At 34.5% G+C, this 25,717-nt stretch overlaps 1 protein-coding gene across 1 annotated transcript in view; it reads right to left on the reverse strand.

Annotated features, from left to right (window-relative positions):
* Window positions 1–25,717, reverse strand: part of AKAP9 (A-kinase anchoring protein 9) — a 190,330-nt gene that overhangs the window by 16,765 nt on the left and 147,848 nt on the right. Inside the window, exons 27-41 of the mRNA XM_081799698.1 lie at window positions 23,944–24,120; window positions 23,177–23,281; window positions 18,189–18,341; window positions 17,652–17,831; window positions 15,410–16,483; window positions 13,932–14,072; window positions 12,968–13,456; window positions 12,491–12,554; window positions 12,277–12,398; window positions 11,279–11,470; window positions 10,826–11,014; window positions 5,924–6,068; window positions 3,039–3,258; window positions 2,150–2,300; window positions 309–977 (exon numbers count right to left, since the gene is read on the reverse strand). Coding sequence (XP_081655824.1) covers window positions 309–977; window positions 2,150–2,300; window positions 3,039–3,258; window positions 5,924–6,068; window positions 10,826–11,014; window positions 11,279–11,470; window positions 12,277–12,398; window positions 12,491–12,554; window positions 12,968–13,456; window positions 13,932–14,072; window positions 15,410–16,483; window positions 17,652–17,831; window positions 18,189–18,341; window positions 23,177–23,281; window positions 23,944–24,120 — 4,071 coding nt within the window. The remainder of the gene's footprint in view (window positions 1–308; window positions 978–2,149; window positions 2,301–3,038; window positions 3,259–5,923; window positions 6,069–10,825; window positions 11,015–11,278; window positions 11,471–12,276; window positions 12,399–12,490; window positions 12,555–12,967; window positions 13,457–13,931; window positions 14,073–15,409; window positions 16,484–17,651; window positions 17,832–18,188; window positions 18,342–23,176; window positions 23,282–23,943; window positions 24,121–25,717) is intronic.

Genomic DNA, 25,717 nt, shown 5'->3' on the forward strand with positions numbered 1-25,717 from the left:
CTCAAATAAATAAATAAAATCTTTAAAAAAAAAAAAAAGATTTTATTTGAGAGAGAGAGAGACTGAGAGAATGAGTGGGAGGAGGGGCAGAGGGAGAAGCAGGCTCCCCGCCGAGCAAGGAGCCTGACACGGGACTCCATCCCAGGACCCTGGGATCACGACCTGAGCTGAAGGCAGACGCTTAACCAACTGAGCCACCCAGGCACCCTGTTTTTAACTATTTAAATAATTTAGTACACTATCAAAATTATATGTTCAAAGGGCTGTAGTGTTCTTTTAAAAAATATATTAAAACAGTGTTAATTTACCTCATTAAGATTCTGATAGAGAATTCTTCTACTTTCTCGTTTTTCTTCTCGTTCTAGTTCTTGCTTCTGGAATTCCTGCATAATTCCCTGCAGTCGCTTTCCTTCAAGGTCTAACTTATAAACCTGCTGCCTTTTCTCTTCCAGCTGGCGCTGAAGATCTTCCACTTTGGACTGGAGCTCATGCATTTTTTTCTGTCCCTCAGTGTTGGCCTCTTGTTCTGTCTGCAACGTCTTCCTGTGAACCTGCCTATCCTTTTCCATTTGCTGTCTTGTTTGCACAGAATCCAGTTTATATTTCTCGGTCTCATTTAACAATTCTACTATGCGACTGTGTTTCTCCTCTAGCTGTTTCTGTAGCTCTTTAAGGAGGTCCTCAGAGGGTAGGGAGGGCCGAGGCTGCCCACTATCATCATTGCTCTGCAAGTGAGCATGCAATTCCCGCTCCCTATCCAGGGTACTACTCATTTCCCGTATTCGAACTTTCTCAGATTCAAGAAGTACCTGAAGCTCTAAGTTTCGACCTCGTTCTTCTGACAACTGGGCATCATGTAGCGCTCTTTGCGATTCTATTTTCTCCTGTGATTCATTTAGTAGTTGTTTCTGTTGTTCCAACAGTAGATTTAGCTGGATATTCCTTTGTTTCTGACCCTCAAGTGAAAATTTCAAATCCTTGTAGAAGAAAGTTGAATTTAAGAATTTGTTAATATTAAGAATTCTTTGTAAGTATACTATAATTCTACTTTATTAATACTAAGTTGGTAGTATTTGATAATAGAATTGATTATCCAGTTTATTAACTTAAACTTTCAGTGGTTAAAGCATAATTATTTGGATAGCCAGATGATTTTCATCAAAGACTATAAACAAAAGATAGATAAGCTAAATGATACTTTCTCTCCAAACATTAATCATACCTACTCAAGGAATATGAAGCAGGGTATATTCCTTCTAGAAATAATGACTTTTAAAAATACAAATATTCCAATATAATGTGACAGGAGCTCCTGAAAAGCCTCATGTTGTTCAATGTCGCATACTGAAAATAATAGGGCTTCTGGGGAAAAGCAGGGTTAGGGACAAACTACTCAAAACTTATACAGATTTGTAACGATAAAAAATAGTAATCAGTACCCGAGGGGATATCATGTCCTTGCCAGGCAGAGAGCTCACTATGCCTGGAGGCTACCAAGATGGACATTCAAAAAAAAAAAACCCAACAAAACAAAACAAAATTTAATAGGGCAGAAATGCCAGCTACTTAGTTTTTTAGCATACAGCTAGGGAGCACCATGTGTGGATGGAACAAGAGCTCTGAGCCAGTGGGGCTACCACTAATGTGGGCACTGTGGGTGCAGTACAACCCGCCCTGAGCTGTGAGCTGTGCAAGGCTGGGCTGTGCCTCTTTGGAACAGAGCCCAGAATGAAGGGACTCATTTCAATTTTTTAAAAATGTAACAGTGAGGGCTCCTGCTGCCAAAGAGGTGTCACTGTTCCCCTTCCCTAGGAGAAAACAAGAACCAAGACTACTTTGAGTTAAACTGAAATGGATGCCCTATTTATCAAATTGTATATGCACGAACTCAAATTCCCCAAACACACACCGTAGCAGAACAGTCTGTATGCACCCCTGGATGTAGCCAAACAAAACTGCATCACACCATTAGCATTTCCTAGATAGATAATGTTTAGATAACATAATAGTATTCCATATACAGTGAACAACTTACTGTACCTCATAAAGAGTCTAAGCCTGACATTTTAGAAAGAGGAAAGTCTTGAGACTCTCCCTCTTCTGTTGTTCTGGATATTCCACAGACATGTAAAGACAAAGGTAACAATACCTCAAGTTCTTCTTTATCCCGCTCTTCACTGCGTCCTAGTTTGGCTTTCTCCTTCTCCAAAGCCCACTGCAGCTCTCTGGATTTTTTCTGTTCACTTGCTAATGTGTCATTAAGCAAATGTACTTCATCGGTTTTATCTTTAACTTCCAACCTAAATCAGAGACAATCGAACTTTCATAAAATTACTTTAACCGAGTTTATACTGAGAGAAAGAGAGAGCTTCCACTGAAAAGTGGAGGTATATTATAAACTAGTTAATAGGAAAATATAAGCCATGTAAAGATTAAAGATTTCTGACTGTGGTTTATTTCAAATTAACCGTTTCTAGCAATGCCACTATTAACTATTATTTAGCACTGTAAACAATTTATTTTTACAAAATAACATTAATAAAAATTTTCCTTTATCTTTTACTGAACATGGGAATAACCACTGTTCAAAATAAAGAATGACTGTCTTTGTAATGTGTCCTTGGCAAGCAGAATATCTCACTATTTATACCAACAATTTATCCTTTTCACAAGCATTGTATTTTAAAACATTTTGTATATTTTAGGTAGATGAACCACAAATTCTATTGAGATCATAAATATCACTTCAAATTACTTGGTGGTAAAATAGAAGTCAAAATTATATATCTTATACAACAATAAGTCTCCAATAGAACTGAACCCACAGTAGAGAATATGCCAATACCTAATCATGAATTTATCATTTGGAAAAATTTGGAGTTTTTCCTTTCCACTGTAATTTTTCCTATAAATAACAAAGTTTCAAGTTATTTACACATTATGTATAATGTCATGCTGTTATAAGATCTGCACAATGTCTGTGACAAAATTCCTTCACTTCCTTCACCCAAATAGGTTTATAAGGAAGCCTGACATACCTGAAGGTCTCTAATTCCTTTAGGTGCTTATGTTGTGCCTTGAGTGTTGTTTCTAGTTCCAATTTAGTTTGTGCAAGTTCACTCTTCAGTTCAGCAACCACCATTTTCTCAGAACTCAGTTGTTCCTGCAGTTCTGCTGCTCTGTCTTTCACACTGCTGAGCTCCACTTGCATCTCCAGCATCTGAGACTGCTTCTGCTGCATATTATACTCCAAGAGTTCTAAATGGAAAATTATTAATACTTAAATTATGATCTTGCAACTCATATTTGGTTTATAAATATTTTATTGATGAGAACTGATTTTTAATTTAGGAGATTACTACAAAGCAAATGTGAAGAGATCACAGTCCCAAAGTTGGCAATTTATATAAATACGTATCATGAATACTTTCCTCATAGTGCTAATGGTCAAGATTTCAGAACTATAAATACATAAGGATGATAACAGTTTAACAGAATATTTAATCAATGCAAGACATGAACTAAAAGAAACTTCAGGTGTTCACAAATACTATATATAGAAGTGTGTATTTGCTCAAGCAGAATTTCAAGAGCTCCCGCTAAAAAATGCCAAAGATTTTTGACAGCCACACAAACCACTTGCAGGAATCTGGCATGTAACCATGACTACAGTGCTGAGCACGGCTTGCTGGTTTTGTTTAGCATTCCTTCGCAGACAGTCCCTAGGAACTTTACTGTCCTAGAAGCTTCGATCGTGGTTTGTTCTTTAAACACAAACCAAACCCCTGCTATAGGTCTGTTACAATGAAAACAAATGAAAATATTTGAATCCCTAAGTATAATAAATGAAAAAAATGTTATGAAATATGCATCAGGAGCCTGCTTTTGCAAAAAATATAAACTTGTATACATATGGCATATTAATAAAGGTCTGCAGATAATAACAGCTGTTATTTTAGGATTCAGGAGATTCCAAGGGAGTAATTTTTACTCTATTCTTTTGTTTCTCCATTCTACCTTGAATGTGTTTTCAACTTAAAAAATTTTATCAAAGTTCATCACTTTATATTACAATTCACTGATGTTAAGAAAAAGGAATAACTTTGGCTTTAGAAGACAATCATGTCAGTTTAAGCTTTTTTTTTTTTTTTTTTTAAGATTTATGTATTTTAGAGAGAGCACAAGCATGAGGGGCAGAGGGGGAGAAGGAGGGAGAATCCCAAGCAGATTGTGCTGAGCGTGGACTCTATCTCAGGACCCTGAGATCATGACCTGAGACGAAACCAAGAGTTGGATGCACAACCCACTGCGCCACCGAGGCGCCCAAGTTAGTTTAAGCTTTTAAAACTATTTCTTAGAAGAAGCTAAGGATCGAAAAATATAAATATGTATCTATATATTTTCAATGGGGTTCTATTTAACAATAACAAAGTAAAATAATACTAATCAATTCTCTAAAAATAATCTTCAATTAATCTTACATCTAAATATAAGATATACTTGTGATCTAATTACACCTCTTTTCTCTGAGATATTTTAAAATATTTAAATTTTTTAGTTGTTCAATGACAAATGTGAGACTATGGTGTAACTTTCCCAAAATTTGTAAAAGCATAGGTGTTTCTACCATTATATCAAACAAAACTGAAGACCAGAATGTCTCTTCACTAGATGTGATGAAAATTAGATTGTACTTTAATCCCTACTGATTTCCATCTGGAACTCAATTTATTATAACAGACATCCCTACCAAAAAGTGGGGAAAATACAAGAATGAGCATACCACAAAGGCAAAAATCCAGCTAGCCAATAATCATATGACAAAGAATGAAACCACTTCAGTAATTAGAGAAATTACATTAAAATTACACAATTAAAACCACAATAACAATCTACTGCGTATCAACCAGATTGGCAACAAAGGTCTGACAATGTCAACTATTGACAAGTAAGTGAAGCAACAGGACTCTCATACTCTGCTAGTAAGCATACGAATTGATAGGACCACTCTGGATTACAAAATAAATGTGAAATGATGTATTCTATGACTCAGCAATTCCACCCCTGGGGGTATATATACCCAGAAAACTCATGTATGTATGCAGCAGCAACATAGTATAACACAGTATAAAAATGTGCAGAACAGCAGTGGTTGTAATAGCTAAAAAATAGAAATAACCCAAAATATTCAACCACAGAATGGATATATAAATTGTGGGAATTCTATACAGTAATAAAAGCAAATGAACTGGAGATAAATGCAGTAACTTAAAAAAATATTATGGAGAGGTAGAAGAAGCAAGATACAAATATATACAGAATAACAAAGTTCAAAAGCAGGTAAACTTCAAACTTACATGGTTTAGGAATACACAAATAGGTAGTCAAACTAAAGAATAATCAGGATAATGGTTACCTCTAGGTCGCCACAGTGTAGTGTGTTTGGGAGGAGCTTCTGAGGTACTTGACATGTGTAAAGTTTCCACAAATATTCACTTAAAGATTTGTTATACTGTATATTTTTGCATTTTGCACTCTTCTCTATGTATATTATAGTTTACAATAAGAAAAGGATTAAAAAAGAAATAGTTACTTTCATTGTAGATTTCTTTTTCTTTTAGGTGGTTATCCTCACAAAGAACTTCAAAACAAAAAAAGATAATGAACTTAATGGGCTTGTTTTAAACAGCCTGATCAAAGCAATACTGTTCATTTTAAATTAAATATATCTGTTTAAAAACCAACTGGACAATCCTTTAATTCCCAGAGTCATTAATGTAGATTATTTCCATTATAGGAGAATGAGAAGAAAACGTGACTAAAAGAAAATGTGTTTTAAATGAATAATAATACAAAGAAGGGAAACAGAGTGAAATATTTCAACCTATTTGCTGCCACCATGTGAGCCTGACGTACAGCATACCTTGGCCTGGTTGATCATTTTCTTGTTCTCTTTTCAGAGCCATTTTCCTACCATTCATTTGAGCATGCAGTGCTTGAATTTCAGATAACAAACTCCTTCTGTCTGCTTTCTGGAGGCATTCCATAGCTGCTTGATATTCAATACTCTGTAATAATGCAAAGCAAAAAATCAAGTGAAGAGAGTTGTAAAGACAGTAATATTAACAATCAGGAAGTCTGAAAAAAAAATGGAACATACATGCTGAAATTTTGGATAGATGTTAATTTTCTCTTCCTGTTCATTAGGATTTACTTTTTAATTATTAATCTTCATATTTACTTTGAAAATTTTCACACATACAAAATAAGACTATAATAAACACTCATGTACAGAGCTTAAGAAATAGCACCTATCAGCTCTATACATCTCCCTGAACACCTCCTCTGCACCACCTGCTTGAGAAATACTCAACACTCAACTTCTAAGTTTGGTGTTATTTTCATGTGCTCTGTATATTATGTCATATATACACATGTATCCTAAGCAAATACAGTACTGTTTTGCATGTTTTAAAACTTTATATAAATGGCATCATACGGTGTATTCACCTTAGTGTAATTTGCCTTTTTCATTTAATTAATTTTTTTTTTAAGATTTATTTATTCATAAGAGACAGAGAGAGAGGCAGAGGGAGAAGCAGGCTCCCTGCTAAGCAGGGAGCCCGAAGCGGGACTTGATCCCAGGACCCTGGGATCATGACATGAGCCGAAGGCAGACGCCCAACCATCTGAGCTACTCAGCCACCCTCATTTAATGAATTTAAGTGAATTTCATGTTGGTGAACCATCTGGGTTGACACATACAGCTCTATTTCACAATCATTTTCAATGTTATATAGTATTTCATAGTATGAAGTATACAGTACATTTATCTTTTCATATATTTATCGGATACTTTTTTTGTGCACCTATTTTTATCATTTGTTCATTTTTCCAGTGGTTGTTTTATTCTCATTGGATATTTGGTCAGTAGCTCCTTTCCTTATGCTGTCTTTGTGTGGTTTAAGAATCAGCAATAATGAGGCCTGGGTGGCTCAGTCGGTTAAGTGTCTGACTCTTAATTTCGGTTCAGGTCATGATCGCAGGGTTGTGAGATTGAGCCACTTGTCAGGCTCCGAGCTCAGCATGGAGTCTGCTTGAGATTCTCTCCCTTCCTCTCCCTCTGCTCACACGTGCTTTCTCTCTCTCTCTCAAATAAATAAATATTAAAAAAAAAAGAATCAGGGCAATATTGGCCTTATAGAATGGGTTGGGAAGTGTTCCCTTCTCTTAAAAGAGTTTGTGAAAGACTGGTATTAATTTTTTAAACATCTGGTAGAATTCACCAGTGAAGTTATCTGATAATAGGCTTTTCTTTGTTTTATTTTCCCTTTGTTAAAATAACGAGTCACAAGTTATTTTTAATGGTATGCTACCTTTGCATTCCTGGATAAGTGTAAGGTGACTGTGTCTCTAAAAAATATACATGGATTTGGTTTAATATTTTGTTTAGGAATTCTGCATCTATGTTCATGAATAAAACAGGCCCATAAGTTTTCTTTCTTGCATTATCTTTGTCTGACTTTGATAACAGGGTTATATTAGCTTCTTAAAAAAACCACAAGGCATTCCCCCAGTCATCCAACAATGGGAAGCATATGTTTAAGACTGGAATTAGTGATTCCTTGAATGTATGCTAGACGTCACCTGTAAAACCATTTGAACTTAGTGTAATTCTTGTGGGTAAATTTTTTTAAACTGTTTTTTATTTCATATTTTGACATAATTTCACCTATAGAAAAGCTCCAAAATTTGTGCAAGGAATCCCCATTATTTCATTCATCCAAATTCTCTAAATGTTAGCCACATTTGCTTTACCACTCTCTATCTCCGTGTGTATGTATCTACACACATATACATCATTATTTTTCTTTTCCAAAATGTGTGAAAATAAGTGGCAGACAGATGCTCCTTTACCCCTAAAAACTGTAGTGTATATTTCCTAAAAACAAGAACATTCCCTTACAAACCACAGTACAATTATCAAAAGTAGAAATTAATCTACTACGATACTATTATTTTATGTACAAAACTTATTAGTTCCCATTTGCCCTTCAGCCAGTATTCTCTGATAATCACATCTTACATAACTATAGTACATTATCAAAACTAGGTTTAGACATTGGTACGATTCTATTTAAATCACAAGGCTTACTGAAATTTCATTAGTTTTTACACACATTCATTCATTTTCCTGGTGTATAGTACTATGAAATTTTATCACATGTGTAGGTCTGAGTCACCATGACCATAATCAGGATACAGAACTGTTTCATCAACACAAAGAAACTCCTTTGTGGGCGCCTGGGTGGCTCAGTTGGTTAAGCGACTGCCTTCGGCTCAGGTCATGATCCTGGAGTCCCTGGATCGAGTCCTGCATCGGGCTCCCTGCTCGGCAGGGAGCCTGCTTCTGCCTCTGACCCTCCCCCCCTCTCATGTGCTCTCTCTCTCATTCTGTCTCAAATAAATAAATAAAATCTTTAAAAAAAAAAAAAAAAAAGAAACTCCTTTGTAGTCACATCCTTTCCCCAGCCATAACCCCTGATAACCACTGATCTGTTCACTATCACTGTAATTTTGTCATTTCAAATGTTATATAACATATAAGAAGTTTAGGGTATCAATAGTCCGTTCCTTTCTAACTGCTAAGTAGTATTTCACTGTATGGATGTACTTTAATTTGTTCATCCATTTACTTGTCAAAAGACATTGGGTTGTTTCCAGTTTTGGAGTATTACAAATGAAACTGCTATGTATATTCTTGTACAGATTTTTACGGAGACCTAAGTTTTCATTTCTGATAAATACCTATGAGAGTGTGACTCCTAGGTCATATGGTAAGTGTATATTTAACTCTATAAGAAAATGCCAGTTCATTTTCCAGAGTGACTCTCCCATTTTACATTCATATCAGCAATGTATGTCTCTGCATCCTCAACAGCACTTGGTATTTCCCTAATTTTTATTTTGGCCATTCTGATAGATACATGGTGGCCTCAATTTGTTTTGGTCTAATATATGCTTGTGAGTAGATTTTAGTTACGCACAAAAGTGAGGTAGTGTACTTCATATCAGGAAGTACATGATATCTAGTTTGTTCTATTACTGGTGATATTAATTATGATCACTGGTATCTCTAAGGTTTTCCACTATATAGTTATTGCTTGAGTTATTACTATAATGCTTAATAAAGGGTGATCTAGCTTCATCATTTCTTCTATCTACTCTCTGGCATTCTATTGTAAGAAAGAATTTTTATGCATTTATTTATATTAGTATGAATTCATGAGTTCTTATTTTACTCTTTGGTTTATAATCTGTCACTACCATTATTTAGTATGATGTTCCAATTGTCCTAAATGTGGACGCTGGGAACTCCTTCAAGTTGGCTTCTGTGATCTTTTGACATCTCCCTTTCATTCTCTGAGCAAGTCTTTGTCAGCAAAACAAGATATTCCAGGTTCATCTTGTATGTCCCTCTGCTCCAGCCCAGGAATCAACCATTTCTCTAAGGAGTCCTAGCTCCCTTTAATGGAGAATGTAGTTAAAAATGAAGATCTGGGCACTAAGTGTTGTTAGTAGTCTTTTAACTATGAATTTGATTTTTCTTTTTCTTTTTTTTTTTTTTACTAGTTATAGGACTTTTCAGGTTTTCTATTTCTTCCTGAATGAATTTGGAGAAGTGATTATTTTTCTAGAAATCTGTCCATTTCACCCAAGTTTTTGAATTTATATAAAATTATTCATAATATTCTATTATTTTATATCTGTTATCTTCAGTTATGATCCCATTTTCATTCCTAACTTTTATAAAAATGTGCTTTACCTTTTTCCTTAACCGATTCTCCAGAAAAGTTTATTATCCTTTCAAAGAAGAAACTCTTGTTTTTATCTTCTCTGTTGTACCAACATACCACATTTCACTAACTTCATTTTTCTTTATTACAGTTGAACTTCATTAATTGTGGATTGCGTATCTACAAATCTGCCTATTCACTAAAATTTATCTGTAACCCCAAATCAACACTTGAGGTGCTCTGACAGTCATTTGTAAACATGCCAAGAGGGGCAAAATACTTAAGCTGCCAGCTGAGTGTAGCAGCTGAAGTGGAACTAGGTGCCGTTCTGCTGTTTTCTTTCATCTCTTATACTACAAACGGTCTCCTTTTTGCCATCTATTCAGTGCTGTGTTTTTTTGCACTTTTATGCTCTTTATTGGTGACTTTGCTGTTTAGATTGGTCCCTAAGCACAGAGATGAAGAACTACCTAGTGTTACTCATCACAAGAAGGCTGTATTTTATGCAGAGACCATATGTGATAAATTTCATTTAGGTGTGAGTTACATAGTACTCTTGGCCATGAGTTCAACGTTAATGAATCAGAAATACCTAGTAAAAAAGGTATCTTTAAACAAACACATACAAAACAGAATTATGTATTGATTGGTTGACAAATGTCATAACCAGGGGTTCACAGGAACCTACCCGTGTATTTTCCCTAGTAGCAGTGGCTCAGCATCCACAGCAACTTCACAGAATCTAACTATGGCAGACAACAAGAACTGACCATAGCTTACTTCTACTTTCTTTGGGCTTACTCTGTTTCTCTTTTCTAACTTCCTAAGTTGGATGAATAGCTCCTTAATTTTCAGTCCTGCTTATTTTCTAACATAAGATAAAACATTTAAGGTAATAATTTTCTTCTAATATTCTTAGTGGCTCCTGTTAAAATTTTAACTTTCAGACCTTCTCCAAAAGTAATCAATAACTCACTTGCTTATTACTATTAAAAAGCATTCTTTGTTTCAAAGTTTTATTTTGATACCTGTTCTTGTATTCTCTGTTCCAAACAGTTTAATAATCCAACTGCATCTCTAGTACCTAGAGCTGTCAGCTCAGTCTGAAATGCAGCTAGTAAAACACTGCGCTCCTTTAAGAAAACTTGCTGAAGAGCAAGCAGGAGTTCACCTCGCCAGTCTGGGGGGCTCTCATGAGACTGGGAACCATCATAAACCTAGCAGAGTATAAAAAAACAAAAGTTAGTTTTCAAATAAGCATGTTTTAAAAAATTCTAAAAATGGTATTTATCTACCAACCAAAATGAATAGTAGAACCCAAAAGTAAAGTATGGATTTGCTTTCAAGTGTGTGGCTTGTTGCATTTAAATGATACATAGTAATTCATGTGTAATTACATCATAAAAGACAACTGAATCTGTAAAGTGCCTTACTATTAATAAAAATTATATAAAACTATTAAGATGCACAATATTGAGTACCTCGGCATCTCTTTGCACTTGCATTTTGGTAATTAAATCCTTAAGAGATGAGATTGTACTGAGATAAGCTCTTCTTTCTTCTAGCCAAGATTCTGACACTTGCTGAACAGAATGGTCCTCTCCATCACTATAGGGAGACTCAGTGAGGGAAAGCACCTGCATGCCTTCATTATGGACAGCTCTCAGTAATCCCTAGAAATGAAAACCCAAAGGCCAGAATTCTGACAACTTCTTCAAAGACAGACATACAAAGAAACAAATTTTAAGTAAGGTAGCTATATCTAGCTAGATTGACGTAGAAGAGCCACTGCAAGAAGAAAACACCAGGCTACCATTACTGGCTGCCTTCTTATGGTGCGGTAAGCCAATCCAGAAGACAGTCTATGACTCTGTGTAGCTCTCACCTATAAGTTCCTTCTATTTATCTAATGGGCTCTTCTTGGATTTAATGATTAACCACAAATTTGGCCAAAAAAATAAGAGATAAATTCTAGTTCTTGAGATTGCTTTAATAATTTTAGCACTCAAAAATACCAGGAATAAAAACTATTTTTAAAAATCTTTAGACAAAAAATTATTAAATATATTGTACTTTATTATCTGCAAAATACAGGAATAACACTAAACAGATCCCCAAGATTCCTTCTTGCTATGTAAGATTCTCCTCAGAGAATGTTATGTTTTCTCTCTGAGGAGAATCTTACTACGTAAGTTCTAATAAACTGCCATGTTCAATATAGAAACCACACTGGCGGGCGCCTGGGTGGCTCAGTCGGTTAAGCGACTGCCTTCGGCTCAGGTCATGATCCCGGGGTCCTGGGATCGAGTCCCACATCGGGTTCCCGGCTCAGCGGGGAGCCTGCTTCTCCCTCTGACCCTCTCCTCTCTCATGCTGTTTCTCTCTCGCTCGCTCTCTAATAAATAAATAAATAAAATCTTTAAAAAAAAAGAAACCACACTGGCTAAGTTTCACTAAAAGATATTTTGTCTTTCAGTACCTTTATTTTCTTTGGAAATGAATCTGTTGAACCTTCCCCTTCATCTCCTCGGTCTTCTGATGCTGTGTCAAACCCCTGACTTTGTGTAAGATAAATTCCTTGACCCCAGTCTGATCCAGAATCTAAAATAAAGAAAACCATCACTGACTACTAAAAAGAAACAAATACTTTTTAAGTAAGTACTACAAAAAGGTCAGAAATTTATATAACTTACCACTGGAACATATTTCTCTAGTTTGGTAAGCATCAGAATGTGTTAATTCAGGAACTGAGGATCCCTAATTAGAGAAAACAAAAGAATACATAACATTTTTTGCCTTAATAAAAATAAAAATAGGGCCCAATGAATAGTTTTGTTCTTTTATAATGCTGTCAAAAAACAAATGAGAAACTCAATTAAATCTGCCACACGTTTTACAATAAATGGAACTATCCATGGTTTAAAAGTCTTCATTTTTTTCCTAATGGATATTACCATAAAAAGACATTCATGAGTTAAGGAATAATATAGTGTTCCAAATCTGCAGAGGAACTTTGTGGAAAGTCATTATCTGACCACACAATGGAAAGATTTAAAACTGCAATTTTATCATAAGGAAGAGACTACCCAAATTCCTTTTTCTGTTAAAAACAAAGAATTTGGGGGGAAAAGCACAACATTGAAAAAACACATATTATGAAAACCAAGTACCTCTTTAGATCTCAGACACTGTATCACTGCCTTCAAGGTACCACATTCCTCCGTCAGTAACTGAACAGCAACATAATGCTCCCTCTTTAAAGTTTCAGTTTCTGAAATATGTCTGGATTCCATATCCAAAATTTCAGCAGCATGTAGTTCTTGCATCTGCTCAACTTTTTCAGTAAACTGACTGATTATTTCAGTGACTTCTTCTGAGGAACACTCACTCTGTAAATCAATTTGGATTCCTGCATTTCTAACAAAAACTTGTGGAGTCTGACTGCTGCTATTGACCTTGAGAGTCCCCTCTGTCTGGGATGCCAGACTTTTACCCACTTTAGTGGGAACTGGCTCTAATATGCACACTTTTCTGTTTTCCTGTACCTCAGTCTTATCTTCTTTTTCTAAGAAGGAGGATAATTTCTCTTTTGCTTCCGTGAGCTGATTCCTAACTTGGCTTAAATCTTTCTGGAGAGATGCCATATTTGTTTCTTTTACCTAGAACATAATGAAGAGAACAGCAGAACATTCAATTAAAATATTAAATATAGAATTTAGGGTAGAGAGGAGAGAATATGCATGCTAATATGTTCATTTTCCTCAGAATAATAGGAAATATATTTCAGAAACACTCATAGATTCCATATATATTTGTATGTATGTATAGTCACAGATTGCCATAAAAGTGAAATTATTTTATCAGCCTCTTTTGGTATTCATGGGATATAGAGTTCTCTTTAACATCTTTCTCCTTGTTCATTAACAGACTAGAGACTAAAAGCATCTTTCTATAAAAGATTCAAGGAAAACTAAGCAAGAACATGCTAGTAAAGAAATTTATATTAACTTTTCATCAAAGCCACAAATTTTTTTTTCCAGCTTTTTGGTTTGTTTTTATAGAAGAGAATATACTTTGAAATGAAATTAAGATATGTATAAATAAGTGAAATAGGAGGAATGTTACTTATTTTACCAAAAGCTCTTCTTGAAGCTTTTCTGCTTTCTCTTTATAATTGGCAAGTTCTTCTTTGATAGCTGATGATTCAGCTCTAAGAGCCTCAAGTTGACAAAAAAATCCACTTTCTTCACTGGTATGAACAGGCTTAGTACTTGTCTGAACGGCAGTGGAAAACATTTAAAAACACATTATTTTCAAAAAATACAGCCAAGTTCAAAGCACTTATACATTCTTATGAAGCTTTTTCTGGAATGACTGCTTATCAGATAAAAGGGTGTAGAAATGACTCATGTTCTTTCAACAAATAGGAAAACTTTTTTAGGAACTATCATTTTATGTTCTTGAGACAGTAAAAAAAAAGATTTTCTGGGAATGAAAGATACATCATGTTAGTATATATCCTAAATATTTATAAATTTATAAATATTATAAATTATTAGTGAAAAGACTGTTATTTATATCACTTTCCTCAAAAAATGCCAAGTCTTACTAAGATATTTCTTACAAGTTTTAAATACATAGAAAGTCATGTTAATATTTTAATATGACTACAGGAATTTATACTTCTGGGTAGCTAGGAGAAAAAAGCCTATTAAATGGAAAGAATCATACTTTGTAAAGCAAATTATATATTTATAGAATCTTGATAATGTTAGTTAATTGCCTAGTATTCAGGTAAGACTGTACATTAATACTCAAAATTATAAATATATAAAGGGAGAATTTGAAAATTAAAGTCCTTCTATCTCTGCCCTATGCTAAGAAATAAATGCCATTTCAGATCTTTACATAAGTAGACTTATGAGGGTAAAATACAAATTATTTCTAAGAAAGGAAAGAATCTGTTATCAGGTATAAAATCTGCAAAAGCTAATGACTTATCACTGATATGTTATTTCAGTAGAATACTAATATATTTTGATATTTTCTATTACTTAAAAGGAATGCTTAAATAACACGCATGTTAGATAGAACAGGAAAAAAACCCATACAAGTTCCAAAGGACATTTGCTAAACTTAACATCTCTAACTTCCTTCCGATTGCTCTACTTAATGAGTATGCTAGTGAAATAAATAACAATTCAGGGTGCCTCGGTGGCTGTTGGTTAAGCTACTGCTTTTGGCTCAGGTCATGATCCCGGAGTCCTGGGATCGAGTCCCACATCGGGCTCCCGGCTCAGCGGGGAGCCTGCTTCTCCTTCTGACCCTCTCCCCTCTCATGCTGTTTCTCTCCCTCTCGCTCAAATAAATAAATAAATAAATAAAATCTTAAAAAATAAATAACACGATTCAAAGACCACATTATTTTAGTGATAATAATATGACTGTACAGAAAAGTAGTATTTTTATAAAAACCCTCTATATATGAATTGCTAGATATAAAGAACACCATGTTTAATTTAGTAAATTAGTAATCAGCTTACGGAACAAAGAAAAAGAGAATTCCTTACGGCATTTAAGTGAAAACAAACAAACAAAAAAAACAACCTAACCTTGAGAACTTCAAAATCTCCTTCAGGGCTTCTTTTCCTTTCTTTACCTCCCTGGTTTTTCTCCTCCTCCAGTAACTTCTGTAGTTCTAGTAGCTTCTTTTCTTTTTCCAAAGCATTTTTCTCCACAATTTCTACCTGCTCTTTTTCTAAAATCAAACTAGTCTGCATTTCAACCACCTGGCTCTCTAATTCTGATATTCTCAAGGTTAATGCTAATACATCTGGTTCCATCTCATTGTCTGTTACTGGATTTAAGTTCTGTACATTTGTTCTTTCAAGTTCTGATGAAACTGCTTGTTCATCTTGACAGAATTTTGCATATTCCTTAACTGCTTCAAGTTGGACTTGACTCACAAGAGCAGCAGCAACTTTTTCTTCAAGTATATTCTGTAGGTTTACAATCTTCCGTTTAAGCATTTCTGTTTCAGACTGGCCTTGCTCTTGCATGTCCTTTATTTGTTTGTAACACTGGGTGAGTTCCAAGTCCTTTGCACTCACAGTGCCCTCAAGTTGTAGCACCTTTGTTTCCAAACTGCTTATGGAACTTCTGCTGTTTTCTTCAAAAGATGTGAGGTAAGTTTGATTTTCTAGGGGTTTAAGGGCATTCTCAGTAAGGTGAACTTTCAGTTCAGGTTTGGTTTTGTTCAGGTCATCTCTGTCCGTATTAACGCTTTTCTCTGGTGCACTTTGGATTTTTTCCATATTTTCACGTTCTCTCTTTAAGCTGCATAATTCTTGTGTTAGCTGGTTCATTTTTAAATTGGTTTCTTCAAGGACATTTTTCGTAAAAGCCATTTCTTCGTTAGTGGTTTCTACTTGCTGTTCCAAAGCCAGTTTTTCAGCTATTACCATATCCAACTGATGTTTTAAACTATCTGCTTCTTCTGGGAAAGAGACAGCATCCACTGATGTCTTCTGTTCAATATTTGCCAATTCCTGTTGAAGTTTTTCAATCACTTCATTGAGCTGTTCAATTTCTTCTTCCCTATTTTTCTTCACACGTTCTTGATCACTCATCAAACATTCTATTTGTGTTTCAAGATCCCTTATCAGTTCATTTTTTTCTTCAATAACCTGTTAATGAAAACAAGTAACAGACATAATAAATATGTATTTATATTTTGGGAATTTTATTTTTTATTTTAAGGGCAGGATCTCAAAAGGGTTGATCTCACACACACAAATAATATACTTCTCAGACATGTTAGATTAATTTTAATATAGACCAATAGTCCCCATCATATCAAATAAGGACCTTACTTCTAACTTTGTTCAGAAAGTTCTGGTGATGGGTATTAAAGAGGGCATGTACTGAATGGAGCACTGGGTGTTATACAATGAATCATGGAACACTACATCAGAAACTAATGATGGTAATGTATGTTGATTAACATAATAAAATAAAAAAAAAGAAAGTTCTGTTAAATATAAAGTGATGTACACATTAGCAGCTGATTTCCCATAAGTAAAATAGTCAATATCAATACATTCTAATTGAAAAGGATTAAGTATTAAAATAAAAATGGTCCACAACAGTGTTATTATGTTATTCAATTCATATCAAATAGAAGAATTTTTAATAGATTTGGTTAGAATGATATGGTGAAATCTGAGTCACAAGAGATTCTCTGGAAAACATCAAAAACCTTTGACAATATTAGGAGGGAATAAAAAATATACATAGCTTGGTAAGCCAATGTGTCTTCTTTTTTTTTTTTTTTAAGATTTTAAAAATTTATTTGAGAGGGAGAGACAGAGAGAGAGTGTGTGCAAGCACACAAGAGCAGGGGGAGGGAGAAGCAGCAGGGCTCGATCCCAGGACACTGGGATCATGACCTGAGCCGAAGGCAGATGTTTAACTGACTGAGACACCCAGGTGCCACAAGCCAATGTGTCTTTTTTTTTTTCAAAGATTTTATTTATTTCACAGAGAGAGAGACACAGTGAGAGCAGGAACACAAGCAGGGGGAGTGGGAGAGGGAGAAGCAGGCTTCCCGCTGAGCAGGGAGCCCAATGTGGGGCTCGATCCCAGGACCCTGGGATCATGACCTGAGCTGAAGGGAGACGCCCAATGACTGAGCCACCCAGGCGCCCCAAGCCAATGTGTCTTAATAAATTAAAATTAATGGGTAAAAGAGAATTAAGGTTTATTCAGTTTTTATACTCAAAGAGAAGCTGAAAAATAACCATTTGCCCTTTAAAATTCTAGCTTATTTCATGTAATAAGTTTAAACTGGTGTACCTTATTATCTGTTGTAATTTCAAGTTGATGCTGAAGTTTTGTAATTTGCTCATTTAATCGATCAATTTCTATTTCTTTTTCCTGCATTATTTGAGCAAATTTTCCAAACAACCCATGTTGGTCCTGAGTAGAGATAGCATCAGATTCCTTTATGGCAAATCCCAGTTTCTCCATTTCATCCTAGGGACAAAAATAACCATCTAGTTGGATAGATCATTACATGTAATTTTCTGAATATTCTTTCAATTAAGTGTTATAAAAGATAAAGTGCCCAAAATGTACAAATAAACAAAATCAGCTATCATACAATAATTATAAGTCAATAATTCTTAAAATATTTTGATAAAAGTTCTCAAAAAATTTTCATTCATGATGAATCCAAATGTTTATGTTGGGTTAAAAATAAGTTCCTTGCAAACCCCTTTGCAGCTAATGTTCCTCTGTTAAGTATTATTCAGCAGCTAGACTCAGCAAATGCTTGATACTAAGACAAAAATTATGAATTATTTATAGGCAAAGTTTTTCTTAATTAATTACCTTAAATAATTTGTTTTCTTGTTCAAGTTCTTGGAGGCGGGTAGTAGATTCCTTTTTCTGTATTTCTAATTGCATATGTAGTTGCTGAACTTCTTCATTCTTATTTTCCAGTTCCTCTCTAAACTGCTCTAACTGTTCTTCTAAGTTTGTAATCTTTGATACCAAAATTATCAAAAGGAAAGAGAAAAAAAATACCTGTTTATACAAATGTTTGTCAAGAGAGAATGCAAAGTACTAAATTAGCTGTATAAAACATATATACTTAAGACATATGAGCCATGAGAATAAAGGGGTTTCTCTAAGCCAGGTATAACTGTGTGGTTTCTAGGTATTTTCAAACTGATCACCCTTAAATCATTCTACTCAAAGCAAAGAGAAGACCTTCTGAGAAGGGATTCAAGGGGCCATTTCTTACCTAAAATATTCTCTGACAAAGCAGAAAAAAGTCAAGGGAGGAAGGGAAAGAGTCCACATTTTAAATCTTATTTCATGTTAAATTTAGTTGCTATCAAAACGTTCAAGAAAGCTGCAAAATTAAGTCAGTTGTTTTGGCTACCAAGTGAGACTAGCTCAAATTAGTCCGTACTAATACTTAACCTAATGAAAGGTTTGGCTGTATGTGCCTCGTTTAAGTAGAAGAAAGGAGAGATAGACACTAAGACTGTGAGATCCTTAGGTCTGAAATACAGAAACTTAAACAGCAAGTTATTAATACCATTTTAGGATAAAATTAGAGAGCACCTATGTGTAGGACAACAGAAATTTAGCTCTTTTCTGAGCACAGATTGCTGTTAATGATAAAGCAATTACTCTGTAATAGTTATACAGAGACTGAAATTAATGCCGAGTTTCAAGAGCTAGTTATCATTATACTTTAAAAGTTGGGCTTGATTAAGGAATAGTCATTTAGCTCAATGCTGAATGATTTCCAAATGTGTATTTATCTGATGATCAAAACTGCTGCATTAAAAGCAACCTAAAATGCAGGAGCAACATTATTCAGTAGCAGCTGGCTCAGAGGGCAGCCTATAAATCATTTATTACCTTAGAACTTGAAAGGAACCATATGCTGCTTACACCCAGACATGTAATCAGAATTGTATCTTAGCACTAGCAAGGCAAAGCCCCTTAACAGAAATAGTACTGATACTAGTAATAGTAGCCATCATTTATAGACAATTTATTGCTAGGTATTACATAAGGTGCTTTATATGTATTATTTTTTTAAAACTCTGTATGTAACAACCTTATGAGATCTTTACTTGGATTATCCCCATTTTGGAGATGAGGGAGTCACTGAGAACAAAGTACCTTGTCCTGAGGTCACAAGGCTAGTATGTATGTGGTGAGGAGTTTATCTTTGGAGCCTTACATTTTTTTTTTTTTTGTAAGATTTTATTTATTTGAGAGAGAGTGAGCAAGCAAGTGACGGGGAAGGGCAGAGGGAGCGGGAGAGAAAGAATCTCCAACAGTATCCCTGCTGAGTGAGGAGACCGACAACGTGGGGCTCAATCCCGTGACCCTGAGATTATGACCTGAGCCTAAATCAAGAGCCGGATGCTTAACCGACTGAGCCACCCAAGCACCCCTGGAGCCTCACATTTTTAACTATCATTTATCCTGCTTATAATAAGTAATGTCCAAAACTTACACTTAAATTATTTTCTGTACACTGGTATTAAATTTAGTAGACACACCTTAAATACACTTAGTAGTTGTTCATATATAATTATCAGGTTGGTTTGCTGAAAACTGCGGTGATTTTATCTTCTTCAAAGTTATCTAATACAGTAGTATTTATACCTATCCCTATCTTTCACAGCTACTTTTGATGAAAGGTATTACTTCAGTACATATGTAGACATTTAGGTTCAAAATTGATGCTCTACCTCAAATGCTATTTGTTTTTTTGGGTACATCTTAATCCTCTTCACCCTCCCCCGACAACCCACCTCCTCTCTGGCAACCACCAGTTTGTTCTGTTTTTTCGTTTATTTGTTTTTACTTTCTTGATATAGGAGTTTATGGTCAAATTCTCAATGTGACCTAAAGCCTTGCTATTCAAAGTGCTGTCCCTAGAGCAGCAGAACTGGCATCATCTGGGAACACGTTAGATGCACAGACTCCGAAGCCCCACGCCGGATCTACTGAATGTGAATCTTCTTTTTAACAAGATCCCCAGGGGATTCATGTGCACGTTAAAGTCTGAGAAGCACTGGCCCAAAGCACTAACATTTATAAGAAGCTGAATTTGAGTCATCACAACAGAGACTTCAATTCCCAAAGATGACACTGTAGGATTCTTTCCTCCTATTCAGCCAGTCTCCAATTTCAGTCCCAGGCTGTCCTATTACTGAGTCTACAACAACCAAAACCACAAGAATATTCTTAAAGTTTTAAAATAGAACAGTGGCTCTTTGTTTTAATCTTGTTTAATTTAGCTACCATATGTTATCTAGACTGGATTATATTAATTTGCAACTATTTGTGTTTTCTTTTATCTTTTTTATCTCTTTCAAATGTGTATATGTCTTCTTGGTTAGACATTAGATTCTTTGAAATCTGCTGCTGGTTTTACAACTGGATAGTGGTAGTCAACATGTGTTAAGATCTCAATAAATGTTGAGTGACATTCTTTAATACTTCTCACCAACAAGGCAAAATATTCCCCAATTCTTTGGCAGTACAGCATTACAGGACTCCAGAATCAGAGAAATCTAGGAGGAATGCTTGCTCAACCACTTACTGTGTGACCATGAACAAGTTATTTAACCTCTCTTAAGACTCAGTTTACTCATCTGTAAAATGGAGTTAACACTAGAGCCTATCCTTAGGGAAACTTTAAGGATTAATGACATTAGGTTTTTAAAATACCACTTTCTAGCACAGACCTCCACAAAGGTAACTACTACCATTTATTACTGCCATCTATAAGCTAGATTTCATTAGCTCTATAGAGAGTTAAAACCTATTGAAGGCATCTTTTTCTTTTTTTTTAAAGATTTTATTTATTTATTTGACAGAGACAGAGATAGCGATAGCAGGAACACAAGCAGGGGGAGTGGGAGAGGGAGAAGCAGGCTTCCCGCTGAGCAGGGAGCCTGATGCGGGGCTCGATCCCAGGACCCCGGGATCATGACCTGAGCCAAAGGCAGGCGCTTAACGACTGAGCCACCCAGGCGCCCCAAGGCATCTTTTTCTTAAAGAAATTCTTCCTTCTATTTCTCTCCACATTATTCCCGTTCTCTTATCACCCTAAAACTCCTATCTTTAAAGTTTCTTCTCTTTCTATTCATTCTGCATTTCTCAGCCTACAATAAACTTAAAAAAAGTTTTGCACAGATTAAGGCTATCAGAGTATTAGAAAGTATCTCAAAATATAATGACACATATATAGACATCTTATGTTTATACTCCATCAGATATCTGAAAACATTTGCCTAGTGCAGGAGAGAATGCATAAGAAGTTATTTTCATTAAAAAAAAGAAGTTATTTTCATTAAAAGATAGCTTTTAATTCTATGTTCCTCTCTTTCAGTCTTCAATTACAGATGAGTGGGTTCTGACAGAGTACTTGTCACTGTTATTAAAAACTAGGTAGACTAGGATGAGTTATCATTTTAACCCTTTACTCACTCAACATGTCTGGCTCTATCTTATCTATAAACACTGGGAGTTGGCTGACAGAAGCTGGCTGACCAGTCTCTTTGTAGTTCTGAACAACTATGATTCTGAGTTAAAGGTAGACAGCCACTGGATACTTACTTTAAAAAATTAAGGTGTCAGTAATGTTATATTAAATTCAGAAAATAATTAAAATATAAAGTTAGTAAAATTAATCAACTATCCATAATCAACTATCATTGTTTTGGGGTCCAGTTTTGAAAGTTTATCTTTCTAGAGAGCAATTTCTCTATTAGTGTAAGGTACTTTAAATGTTAATTCTTTTCAAAACACATAAAAGTGGTTACAGGTAAACAAGTGTTCCCTGCCTGTTGCGGAAAAACCAAAAAAGCAAAATAATCAAAAACCTTTTAGATAAACATTAGTCAGTATAATATGATAGCAAGAAAATAAACCTTCTCATGGAGATGATCATTTCTATTTGTCATTTATACAGATGGCTTTTTTCTGAGCCACAAGTTTTCTAAGCTGGATTTTAGTTGATGTCTAAATCATTCTTATATTTTCCAAAGCACTTATTAACATTTACTTTTCAAGTTCAATAAATATTTGTTAAAATATATTAAATATCCTGAGAAAATTACATGGAAATAAAAATGTAATTTAAAAAACCTTAAGTATTTTAAATGATTTGATACAGCTAGATAATGCAGAGTACAGTATGTCTTAGAAAAATAGTAGACCAAGATTTAAATTAAGTTTAATTTAAATTAAAACTGGAAATTATTACTGTATTAAAAGTGGATTTTCTTTTTTTTGAGGAGGGAACACAAAAACACAGGAAAACTTTATATAATTACCTCATTGTTAATCTTTTGTTTTAAGAACATGTTTAGTATATTGTAAAATAGCACTATAACCTCCCAGGGCAACATAACTTTAAAAAAAAAAAACAAAACCCAAAAAACAAAAAAAAAAACCAAACTCTACAGCAAAGTAGCAATACTTCAAAGCCCATGGTAAAGTAAGAAAAAGAGAGATTGCCTTTTGTCCTAACACAACTCTCTCTCCACTCTCCTCTTCACTCAATTCATATTTACCTTCTTTTTGTCTTTAAAACTTCTTCCTATGTCAAGGCCTTTACATTTGTCTCCTCTACCTGGAACACTCTTCCTCATACCAGCGTATTTGTTCAAATCTTTATCGTCTTCAAGGTCAACTTAAGCAATGAGCTAAGAAAATCACCTAAACTTTGGTTTAGACTATAAACTCCATTCTATACAAATGATATTCTCAATGTGACTTACTTAAAATTATTTAAAATATTTCAAACCACATTTTGTCATTAGAAATAAACCCCTTACCTCTTTTTCCTTTCGGTCTATGGCATCTCGCTCAGCCTGCAACTGTACTTCTAGGGACAATTCTGCTTTGGCTTCTATAGCTCCACACTGTTTTTGGTCCTCTACCTTTAAATATATAAGAATTTTTTCAAAAATTCAGACATTAATTCCTGATAATTCATTTTAATTAGAGAAGTAGCACTTTCATTTCTTTCATTTCTCCAGTTAGCAGCTGATAATCTACATGAGTGAATAATCAAAGTTACACTCAGTTTTGAATGCATTTTTATACAAATTCAAACAGGAATGTTTGACATTCTTAAAATTCATTCCTCAGATAAAACGGAGGCTATCCCCTGAACTGCTCCCTTCCTAACCTTCTTTATCCTGCTCTTCTTCGATTCATTCTTGCTTTCTGCAGTATAATGGGAATAGACTTCATTTCTTCTTAGTCTGGGATAAAGCATCAGCCTCACCTGGTGTCCACAGCTTTTTCACACTTGGCTATTATTTTACAATCACAACCTTACTGACTGTTAAAAGGATCATTAATTCTTCTGGTTTAGCTAATCTTCCTTTCTCAAGACTAAGGTATGCAAGTAACAGCTGGAGATAAGAATAAACAGATACAGTTATGATGTCACTGAAGACATAAAGGTATATTTATATTTTGTAATATCAACAAAAAGTCAATAGCAATTTTTTATGTAAAGGAACAGATGTTCATGTAACTAAGAGTAATTTGCATTAAAACACTTGATAAAATTAACCTAAAGAAAATGCCACACCTTTTGAAAAGTGTCTGCACTAATGAGTAAGGCTTGCTCCAGTTCCCTTACTCTGAACTCCAATTTCTCAATTTCTTCGTTCCGTTCTTGGATATCCCTCTGAAGCTGCTCTTTAGACAGCAAAAGCTCACTGCACTTGTCTGTTTTTTCTTTCAGATGATTTGTTAACTGTTCAACCTGGAAATATAATAAGCAAAAACTGTAACTTAAAAAAATTTCAACAAGCTAATAATAACCTAGCTATCCTCATTTCAAAAAGTATTTTCAGATGCTAATTTTATTTTTGACAAGGATAGCAATGATCGTCTCCAACTATAGTGACATTTTCTGAGTTCACAAAACAAAGCAGTACAACAAAACAGAAAATAATACTGCTTTCATCAGTCCTTTACAAAAAGTTATTTCACTTAAAATGAAGACTTTCCCCAGCTAGGAGGAGAAAAAAAATTACATTTTTGAATCATGTTGAAGTATAAGCTCTAATGGTACAACCACACTAAAACCTAATAAAAATGACACGTTTGCAGAATATTGACTTACACTCTTATGTGAGATAAGATAACCTTAAAAAATCTTTCATGGATTCTATTTTTACCAAAAATGGTTAGAATTGATACACATAATAATGCAATGGTTCTAAACATCACAGAGATGGGAGAGTTTTAATACAGTCACTTAGAAAGCTTTTTCAGCCTATACGTTTCAGCAGCGCAGAAGAGAAATTTTCGGAGAATGTGAAGTGATGAGAGGGATCTGTGCACCCTGAAAGTTTCCCTAAGTAATTCTGACATGTGGGGTCTATTCAAGAGAATGGCTCTGTGATGGAAGAATTCAGGAAGCATTAATAAGATAGCTTATGAAAATCATTCTCATCAAGTGAGGAGAGAAAAAGGAAGTGTGATGGTAAGAAAAAAAGGAATCCTAACTTATTTCAATGAGATATTTTAAGGAAATGATCCAAAATGATACTTATTCTGCAAAACATTAAAACAAATGCAAACTTACCTATAATTACATGTTCAAGGATGACAGTAACAAAGCCACTGAGGAGAAACTTTGATAGTAATGGGTGGACTAAGATTTGGAAGTACAGTCAAGGAAGAATCGTGGATCACTACATCAAAAACTAATGATGTATTGTATGGTGACTAACATAATAAAATAAAATTAAACAAAAAATAAATAAATAAAAAAAGGGAAGACAACAAAGCAGCAAAATAGTAATGTTACAGTTAGATTGTTTTGATCTTGAGAAAATCAGAATCTGGGGAATCAGATTTGGCAAGGTAAGGACAGAACAAATAGATCACATTGTTCCAGGAGAAAATCATCCTTGTTAGTTTCTTAAAGTTTCATGAACGAGGCAGGTCAGTTTTCAAATACAAGAAACCAAATAATAGGAAATGACAAGAAGTTCTAAAGCTTAAATATTCTTTTGAGTTTCAACAAACACATCTATTTTTCAAAAGCTGAAAATATGTTAGGAATAAGACCAGTAACTACAAACTCTGTGGGGATTGATAACTTTTCTACTGCTCTAGTAGATAAGGCTATTCTATATCACATTACTTCAATGAGAATGTAAATAACATTTTACTATGAGTTTATAGACATTTTATGCTTCTTTGGAGTTCTTTGAAGAGAAATAAAATCTTGCAAATTGTATAGAAATAAAATAAGTTTTAAAAAAAATTTAACTATTATTATTTCTGAAAACAATTTTTTTTAAACTTTTTTTTTTTAAAGATTTTATTTATTTATTTGAGAGAGAGAG

The sequence above is a fragment of the Leptonychotes weddellii genome, chromosome 12 (assembly GCF_054177405.1).
Source record: "Leptonychotes weddellii isolate Sample4059 chromosome 12, ASM5417740v2, whole genome shotgun sequence".
Taxonomy (NCBI): Eukaryota; Metazoa; Chordata; class Mammalia; order Carnivora; family Phocidae; genus Leptonychotes; species Leptonychotes weddellii.